Genomic DNA, 10,215 nt, shown 5'->3' with positions numbered 1-10,215 from the left:
AAGGCTTCTGAGTAATTTTTGAAGGGTATTACCCATTTATATATGTATGTTCTTTTAAAACAGTGATTGCAATGATCACTATCCGAAATACTTCCAGTTTTAATTTTTTTAAATTAGTCTGTGGGAAATTATTTAATATCATGCTTTGTAGATTTATAAAAAACGGGTTGAATTTGGCTTTGAAACTCAAATTATTAAAATTAATATATTGGCAGTGCAAGTGCTGCGATAGCATTGAGAGCATGCAGACTGTAGCTTAGGGTCTACTGCAAGCCAGCCAACCATAAAGGAAATATGTACTACAGAGCTTGTAGGGCTCCAGTACACAAGTTTGAGCAGATTTAAACCTCCCCCAGATGTCTGTCTCAATTATGGCTCCCACTGCAGCAGCAGAATGTGGTTTCCCTTCACCATCCTTTTTTAGCTTAAGCCAGTGAAGAAGGTGTGTTTCAACTAAGGTGCTAGGCTGGATAGATCTCACGTTTCTGCTAGAGACATGGTAGTCTCTAGCAAAAATTAGCTACAGGCAATAATGTCCTTATCTGTGACACCAGGCTTCTCTGTCAGAAACCTTACATGACCCAGGGTAGGTCTTTGATTTATGACTTGTCTGAGACACGTTTGTGCTTTGCCTTCTCCCTGAAAGAATAATCATTAAAAATATTAATATTTTAGAGATGATTTTATTTTCCTAAGCCATTGAATCACATAGAATCACAAGGTTGGAAAAGAACTTTGAAGATCATCAAGTCCAACCATTCCCATCCTAAGCTAAACCATGTCCCTAAGTACCTCATCTACCCTTTTTTTGAGCACATCCAGGGAAGGGGACTCAACCACATCCCTGGGCAGCCTGTTCCAGGCCCTGACAACCCTTTCAGTAGAAATTTTTTTTCTAATATCCAATCTAAACCTGCCCTGGCAGCTTCATGCCATTGCCCCTCATCCTATCATCTGTCACCTAGCTGAAGAGACCATCGCCCACCACTCTACAACCTCCCTTCAGGTAGTTGTAGGTGGTGATAAGGTCTCCCCTCAGCATTGTTTCAATTTAAAATGATAATGCTCCTTTCAACTCAAACAGCATAGGAAGTTTTATGTCTATACCAAAAGCAAAGAAATGGTCACTCTTCATTGGCTAAGAGGATTTTAATACCAGTGAACGTACTGTTTAAAACTAGGGTAAGACAATGGAGAGCAGAAGAGTGGATAGTCAAATGGCAACTAATGTAAATGTCTTTTGTTTCAGTAATCTAAGATTTTCATTTTTACAGATGGATATAAAAGACTGGGGGGGGGTATAAACCCCTCTTATTTAACAAATGCCTATGAAAAGGCAGAAAATATGCTTAAATATGCTCTGTTTTATGCATTCCTTTCATCCTTTAGGCTTTTGACATAATGCTTATCACTTTGTCATTATGTCAATTTCTGCTTACCAATCTCTTTTTCTTGTCTCATCTTACATTTGGGCTGTGATCCTGCAAGCACTTACCTACATGCTTAGTTTTGCTACTCTTAGTAATCCCTTTGAAGTTAAAAGGATTATTTGCATTAGTAAAAGAAGGCATGTGTGTGCTTGCAGAATGAAGGCCTTACAATGTAAACTCTTTGGGATGGAACCAGATTGTTTATTGTGCAGTGGTATAGCTCAAAGCACGGTTCAGTGGAGGGTGAGTTCAGGAGTTTGCAAAGTACTGCTAACAGAGTGAACTGGTACGTGGGATATCGGTGTGGGGCATGGCACTCAAGTAGCTGTTCACCCCAACTAGCACTAAATCTCCTTCCCTTCTTTTTTGAACTTCCTGCTGAGGCATGGCCTAAGATCTCATACCTGCTGAGCTACCTGCTCCTTTTTCCCTACCTCCTAAAGCAGAACCTCCCTGGTGTCAGCTGTGTGGTAAGCTGGAGCAAGACCGTAAGTGGCTTTATACTGCTGTGCACAGGGAGGAGCAACCAAGATCTGGAATGTACAGCTGCAGAGCTTGCTAAGCTCCTGTTGTTGGACGGTTGCTGCTCACCCAACTAATGCATGTAATGCTTTATCTTCTCCCCCTGTTTTCCCACTTTCCTGGGAGACCCAGAGGCTATTTTTCCCCCCCTCTCACATCTCTGGGAAGCTAAATGAGTGCTATTCACACGGTCTTTTTCAATAATCATTTGCTTTTGTTTAAGACAGACATCACTTAAGATCTACTTCAGGAGATGTGTAGAAAGCCTTCCCTTAGCTCCACTCTGAGAACACAGCTCTGTGTAGACTACCACAGCATCACCAAAAAAATAAGCCTGATATTTGGGATAGATACAGATACCCTGTACCACTTACACTCTGGCAACCTCTGACATAGGTATTCCAGGGTTTTTGTAGTGAAATTGAAAAATTACTTTTTTTTTTTTTAGCTCTGCGTGTCATTTTGTCACATTGTCTAAAAATAGGGACAGGAATGCTCTTCTATTAGCAAACATACTCAAAGGACTTGTCTACATGAAATATTTTAGTAGTTATACTGGTGTAAACTTAGAAGATCTTTGAAACATGAAGCTATGGATAAAAACCCACTTGCTGAGCTGGCTATAGTTGTGGAACAGGTCACTGCTGCTAGGTGATCTTTCCTGATCCCTTTTCTATTTGGTAGCTGAGCCATTTACAGTCATTATTTACAGCTTATTATTTAAAACAACTGAACTATCCCAATTCCTTTGGTCAAAATGTTTAAGAGCAAGTACTCATTGAATTAGCTGAGCAAAGGTTCATAGAATAATAGAATGTGTTAAGTTGGAAAGAGCCTTTAAAGGTCATCTAGCCCAAACCCCCCGCAGTAAACAGGGACATCTTCACTAGATCAGGTTGCTCAGAGCATCATCAAGTCTGAGCTTGAATGTCTCCAGGGATGGGGCATTCACCACCTCTCTGGGCAACCTGCTCTAGTGCCTCACCACCCTCATAGTAAAGAACTTCTTCCTAATGTCTAATCTAAACCTACCTTGCTCTAGTTTAAAGCCATTGTCCCTCATTCTATCACTACACACCCTTACAAACAGTCCCTCCTCAGCTTTCCTGTAGGTCCCTTCAGGTACTGGAAGGTTGCTGTAAGGTTTCCCTTTAGCTCTTCCTTCTCCAGGCTGAACAAGCCTAACTCTCTCAGTCTGTCTTCATAGAAGTGTTTCGGTGCTCCAGCCCTTTGAGCATCCATGTGTCCCTCCTCTGGACTTTCTCCAAGAGGTCCATGTTCTTCTTGTGTTGAGAACCCCAGAACTGGACACAGTATTCCAGGTAGGGTCTCACCAGAGCATGCTGAAAGTAGAGGAGGAGAATCAACTCTCTTGATCTGCTGGCCACACTTCTTTTGATGCAATCCAGGATGTGGTTGTGGTAGTGTCTGGCAGAAGGTCTGTGAAGAGTGATGGGGAGGAAGCCTTGCAAAGTGTGTATTTTTCAACAAACGTGCCTGGATGAAGAAAGATACTGAGGTGATGGTAGTTCTTTTAGTCTCTATCTTAAAACTACTTCTCCATGATATGAATTTAAATCACTATACCTGAAGGACCATGAGATAGACTGGGAACAGAGAGCAGAGAAATAGAGAACAGAATGTGCAGTGGTCGATGTTCTCTAAATAGCTGTCAGAAGTATCAAGAACAGTGCCTCTTGCCTTTCCAGAAGCTCTTAGAGACTGGCTTTTATGAGCTGTGCTGAAGTATCAAGTGACTGCAGCTGCTGAGACTTAGTGCTGGGTGGAAGCTTGAAATGGCAGAATGAAGTTGTGTGAGAGCACCGATTCCTCAGTGTGCTACTGACCTGAGGATGTGGTCATCAGGGCATTTCATAGTCTGCCTGACTTGATCGTCTCCTCCCCAGGCTCATCTATGCCTTCAGTCAGAAGACAAATGCTGCTTGTGCAAATGGTTAACCCAGTTCTTAAAAGGTGCTGGGGGTGGTAGGAGAGGAGGATGCTCAGGGGCATAAGAAACAGCTCTGAGGACCAATTCTCCTGGATCAGGCTTAAACTTGCAGGCTTCTGCTGGCAGTTACACTGGCTGGAACCATGAACAGTAACTAATTATGGCTGTAACTGTTCAAGCAAAACCTAACTGTAGTGAGGAAATGGCAGTGGAACTCACATGCTCCAGTAATTGCTACTAAATGCCACTCTAGCCAAGCAAAGCCTTTGATGTAGTACAACTGAACACATCTACCGGAATTTTTGCTCCTGAGTGCCAACTTCCCTCGCCTGGCAATCTTTGAGGCAGGGTAGGGGAGTGACAGAACTAGTAACCGTGTTCCTGGGTCTTTGAAAGACGTTCTTTTCCTCGCTGAAAACACTGCCATGAATACTTATGGTTGGCATTTGTGTAGGCAACGGCTGTACGTGCTTTTTATGGAACATAAGCTTTAACGTCCCTGGCTTTCTAGCATTTCCGACGCTTCAGCTGACCTGTGAAAGACCGCCTAGCTCCACAGGCAGCCTAACGCACCGAGGGAGGAGCGCAGTGGCCTGAAATGGAGAAACAGAGGCTTATCGGGAGAGCTGTCCCGGTTTAAACTCCCTCTGCGGAAACTCCCGCGCAGGCGCGAGCAGACAGGGCTGTGCAAAGGGGTTTCTCCCGTAGCGCACGAACGGCTCTGTCCAGCCTGCCGAGCTCCAGCCGGGCCGGGCCGCCCCGGCTCAGCTCGGCGCGCAGCTCGCCTCAGGCGCCGGTCGCCATCATGGCGAGCCCCGCGCGGCCGTTGGGCGCGCGCCGAGGGAAAGCCTTTGTGGGCGGGCCCGCGCGCGCTCCTCCCTCCCTCCCTCTCCTCCCGCAACCTCGCCGCGCGCGCGCTAGCGTCTCGCGCAGTCCCGGCGCTTCCTTCCGGCCGCCATTTTAGCGGCTGTGCCTGGCCTCGCGGTGCTGCTGCTGCTGCTCGAGGAGCGGAGAGCGTGCCCCGCCGCACCCAGCCCCGGCCGGCCCGCCCGCCGCCGCATCATCCAGCGGCTGCCCGCCCGCCGCCGCCGCCATGTCCAAACGACACCGCCTCGACTTAGGGGACGATTACAGCTCCAGCAAGAAGCGCAGCAGCGACGGGTAAGGGCCGGCGCGGCCCGGTGAGCGCGGCCCGCGGCGGGTGGGGGGGATCGCAGCGGTTCCCGCGCAATCCGCTCCCAGGCCTCGGCGCTGGCCGCGCCTGGCGGGACTGAGCCGCTCTGGGGAGCGGGACGGCCGCCGCCATGTGGGGGAAGGAGCTCTGGGAGCCGCGCGGCGAGACCCCGGCGGCGGCGGCGCCGCCTCGGCTGGGCAGGCCCGCGAGCCTCGGCGGCTCCCTGGAGCGCTAGGCCTAGGCCCGGCGGCGGCCGGTGGGGACGGAGGAGGCGGATGGCGGCAGCGCGGTGGTGGGGAGCGGGCGGGGAGAGCCTCGTGTGGCGGTGCGGGGAGGGGGAAGGGGAGGAAGCCGCCGACCCAGACGCTTAGACGAGCTGAGCTGGGCTGGGCTGCGCTCCCGTCGCGGCGGAGCCGGGGGCGGCGCGCTGCTCGGCCCACTCCCCCCGCCCGGCTTTGTCTGTGGCCCTTCTCGCTCTTCGTGTTATTTTTGTTTTCCTTTTTGGTTTTGTTTGTCGTCCTCTTGTCCTCTCTGGTTCGAGAGGTCTGGCAAACGTGGCCCCACAGGTCAGCATGAGGTTTGCTGCTGATGTATAATTAGCGCCGGGCCGGTAGGATCGTTTTTCCTTTGTTAGCGTCTTTCTTTCGGTAATCAGCCAGGGACATGGCTAACTTTAAGTAAGAATGGATGGTGAGGTAGGTTTTGGGGTAGGGGTCAGAGGAAGGCTTGTATGTTTTTTCCTTACTCTTGCAAAGGCTAAAGTTTTAGGACTGTACAGTGCAAGCTTTGTAGGTTTTCAGTAAGGTAAATGAAACCGTAGGAACACAGACAATACACTGGTGATGTCCTTTTATATACAGTTCTTTTAGAGCTTTCCCTCCATAATCTCTTAAGCTTTATTTGGGGAGGGGGAAGGCGGGTGGCTCTTTCAAGTAGATTTCTGAGGTCTAAAGGAACACACATAAATACTATGTTTATATAGTGAGTCCCTTCTGATGGGAGCACAAGACTTACACAAATTTATCTGTTTCTAAAGTCTAACAGCATTGTTTGTGGCCAGAGTATTTATCTGAGAAAAATACTTAATCTTGTTCTTGAAGCTTGCAATAGCTAAAAGTCTACTGTAGCAGTTAGTGTTCCCTGATAAACAGGCCTTGCAAAACTTGGAGGGTTTTTTTTTTTCCAGTATGAGCTTGTATAGCTGCAGCTTTTAGCCTGTGGAGTTTGATGTATTTTTTTTCTGCTGAACAAAAGTGTATGCTTAGTATTGAACATCTATTTCCTGTATGCAGGATCACCTTAATCTTATTATTTTTTTAAATAAATGTATTGAGCTATTTGTCTCCTATAATCTATTTTTGCATGATTTGCCAGAAACTGAAATAGCTCCTCTGAAAAATTGTATGTGTGCAGCTTTTTTTGTAGGTAGAGATTTTTGTCAGATTTTTCCAATGGTTATGCCAAAATTGGGCATTATTTAAATGTGGTACAACTGCTGCTCTTGGCTGTAAAGTTAATCACAGGTCAGTGTATCCTCATTTGTATGTTGACAGTTTTACTGAGATTGCTTTTACTGGTTACATACTGTTACCCTGAACTCTTAGTCTTACCCTTCTGTACATACTGTAATGAGTTCCCACCAGTGGTAAAACTTCTTAGCTAGAAGTTTTTTGACCTTTATGGTACCTAACAAGTGTAGAAGTGCTGGTCTTGTGCCCTTCTTTGTTCCCTCCTCCCCTGCCAATAAATGCAATAAATTGCAAAGGATTGAGAAGTTGTCACTGTAAGCATAATTATTGAGTATGATTATTATTGAAATCTTAATTCATATAGCACAAGCCTATGCTAATGTTACATTGTCTTGATTTATTTGAGTAGTTTGGTTTTACAGCTCATGGAAGGCTGTAAGGAAGGTGCACAGAGAAAGTCTTGTCAGTACAGCACGTGTATACATCTCCTTTGTGCCAGGAGTGCCTCTATGCAATTTGGTTGGTTTTGGAGCTGGATTAAACTGAAACAACTCCTTGGCTGGCTACCACTTCACCTGCAGAAACAGTTTGTTTTGCATTCAGGCCACCTGACTTAAGTTTGAAAGTTGCATCGTGTTACCTTGTCTTTTATTTCCTTTTGAATTGAGGTCTGTACTGGTATGTGTGGTTCAACAAGTCAAGGATGCTAGGTCAGCAGCCTTGTAAGTGTTGGGTGCGTAGCCTTAAGCATCAGTGTGGCATGTTTTCTTCCAGCCTTCAACTATCACCCATGGAGTGAAATACCATTTTTGAAAAATGGGAATTTGATGGAAGATTTTTAATTGAGCTGTTGTGCAAATTCCTCCCCTCCCCACCTGCAATGTACTTTAGTTGTTTGGTAACATAATGGTTACCGTGTTAGTGGGATGTATCATTCAGGCTGATTGTACTTTGTTTTTTAATATGCAGAACAGAAAAAGAATCAGCTTATTTGCATCAACAATTGCTATGCCTAGTGATGGAGTAAAACCACTGGTGTTCTGTTAGAGGTGCTTAGGCTTTCACTGTAATGGTTGATGATTTTACCTTGTGCCTTTTGTGTCCATGTTCTTTATGCTTTTTGTCCTCTGATTTCCTGATTGCTACAGTGTTTCTTTTGTATGTTACACACATATTGTATCTGTGGGCATAAGGAAGTGAAAGCAGGTAGCAGACCAGACTTCATTAGAGAAACAAAGCAAAAAGTCCTACCCCCTTATGGTTATGAAGACACTTACGGGATTTAGGCACAAGACAAATGTGATTAAATTATGATTCTTTTATTGTTCAGCTCTGGGTTTGAGGTCAGTCTTCTATGTGTAATAATGACAAGTAACTTAAAGGTGACAGTATAAATCAAGAACTGCCAAGTTGCATTTTTGCAAAGTTTAGTAAGTTCATGTGGTAGCATAACTGACATTCCTCTTTTCTCTTGTTGACGGAAGAGGTCTGGATGTGTGTAAGTTTCAGTAACAGCTGGAGACTGGAAAACATTTTTATGGGTGAGGGGAAGCACTGCTATAAAATGATAAGCATTTAAGAGTAAGTTTGAGGGTACGTTATATGTTGTGTGTTTTCTATCCTGGTTGTCCCTGCTTCTCTTTCTTTTTAAAACAAGACACAACTCTTGATTAACCTGTAAGTAGTTGGGGTTTTGTTTACTTCTGAAATGTAGATATAACTTGATTGGTTTATTTTCTTATTTGTTCAATGAAGAAACTGAGAAATAGGGGATTAAAGGACTTTCCGTTCTAGATCGTATTTGTAGTCCACTTAATCCACTGGTGTGTTCTTGAGGCTGTATTTTTATCTATGCTTTAAGCCCACACGAATTGCTACCAACACAGAAGAAAGCGAGTGTTGCCCTTGTTCTTCTCAAGACTTTGGAAATGCTTATACCAACACACGGGAAGGGTTGGCAACAATGTACTGTTGGTTTTAGCAGTAGTGCTGGTTTATATGAGGCTGAAGCATACCTGAAGATAACTTGATGATCTGTCATGTAGAAGCTTTTGAAATCATACTGTTTAGGTGAGTGGTTATGGAGCACTTTGTTTTGTTAGTGTGGTGATTATTTTTTTTTTTACATTTTGACTAGTTGAAGAATAAAAATCCTTCAGAAGCATACACAAACCCCCCCCTAAACCACCAAAGAAACAAAACTAAACCCCACGAACTAGTAATGTGTCTTACTCCTCCTCCCTTCAGTAAAGTTTGTGCTGTTGCCTTTTACCGTGGTTTTACTACTCTTGCATTGCTTTTATACTTCTATTCCCTTTCTTATTAATGATGTTACTGCTTGACCATGTACTCCTTTAACCCAATACCTGCAGATATTCAAAAATTTGATCGTGAATAGATCATGAGCTAGAAGCCCAAAGTTTTATGCCCATCTTATGCATGCTGTTAGACTCTTCCACCATTAAGCATAGCATAAATGGATCCTAGTTCCTTTCAGTTTGTAATGGGTAACTTTTCCATACCAGGGAATATGAACCTACTGAGTTCTGCAATGTTTTCCTGCTGTTTACAGTAAGAAGAGATTTCTAGCTTTGACTGTTAAAAGTAATGTTGAAGCCAAGGTATTGCAGATTCAAGTGAAAGATCGAAAAGAGCCTTAAGTTTCAGACAATTCAGTGTCCAAAGCTTTAAGAAAATCTGAATGCAAGTGAGTTACAGCCTGCATAGAATACATTATACTAGAACAGGAGTGGTGGCTGTTTCCAATGTACATTGCATTTAAAATTAAAATTTATAGAATTAGTACTAGTATCTTGGTTATTTCATCTTAGCTGTAGGTAGGAATTTCCTTATTACTTCACCAGTATACATTTGAATGCCAGCTGTGAATAAAAAATAAAAGCAGCTGTGGAGAGGCCAATGCCAAAAGCTTTCTTTAGAATTGCTCTCTTTTATTTCAGGCATGCCTGAGTGCTGGCAAGAAAGAGGGGGAGGTTTTGTTTTCCCTTAATCACCATTTGTAAAAATGTTAGCATGTGCTTTTACTATAAAGCTGGTGTTGACTTTGTTACTCTGCCATTTTTGATGGGATTCCAGTTAACATAATTCACAAAAAACCCTGAAGCTGAGGATATCCTCCGATTTGGAGGCAGAGGTGCCACTATCCTTTGTCTTAAAGTGTGATGGGCTGTTTTTGTAAAATGGGGCTTATTTCAAAGTGCTGGATTAGGGTAAGTTAGGGATTTTTTTCTATTTTGAAGTGTGTAGCTGTAGTTGTTTGGGTCAGACTAGGGATTTCTTTGCAAGTGCTTCAGTGTTCATAGGGAGAGTGAGGTATGTGCAAGAACAAGTATGTAGATTTGCAAAGTCAGAAACTATCACTGAGTCCAGAAACTGAAATTTGAGTGAATAACTATTGTGAAAATAACACTGTTGTTCTTTTGCAACAAGCTTTTCTTTTTTTTTACTTAATAAAGTTGGAACAAATGGGAATACAGCAATTCTGATTTATTTTTTTAAGTGTTAGGAAGCTAATACTGGAGAAGATGGTACAACTTGATCATGTTGAGTTAATGGTTTCAGATGTAGCAACCTGTATAACGAACCTGAGTCAGAATTGTATGGAAGACTGACCAAAAAAAGCTATCATGTGGTAGCTTTCCTCTGCCT

At 44.0% G+C, this 10,215-nt stretch overlaps 1 protein-coding gene across 1 annotated transcript in view; it reads left to right on the top strand.

The window, feature by feature from the left end:
• The first annotated feature begins 4,973 nt into the window (after window positions 1-4,973).
• DHX15 (DEAH-box helicase 15) overlaps window positions 4,974-10,215 on the top strand; it is a 44,076-nt gene continuing 38,834 nt past the window's right edge. The window contains exon 1 of the mRNA XM_084266657.1: window positions 4,974-5,064. Coding sequence (XP_084122783.1) covers window positions 4,997-5,064 — 68 coding nt within the window. The 5' untranslated portion in view covers window positions 4,974-4,996. The remainder of the gene's footprint in view (window positions 5,065-10,215) is intronic.

The sequence above is a fragment of the Gallinula chloropus genome (genome assembly GCF_964237585.1).
Source record: "Gallinula chloropus genome assembly, chromosome: 7".
NCBI lineage: Eukaryota > Metazoa > Chordata > Aves > Gruiformes > Rallidae > Gallinula > Gallinula chloropus.
The sequence above is the reverse complement of the archived record's forward strand: the minus strand, read 5'-3'. Positions and strand labels throughout refer to the sequence as shown.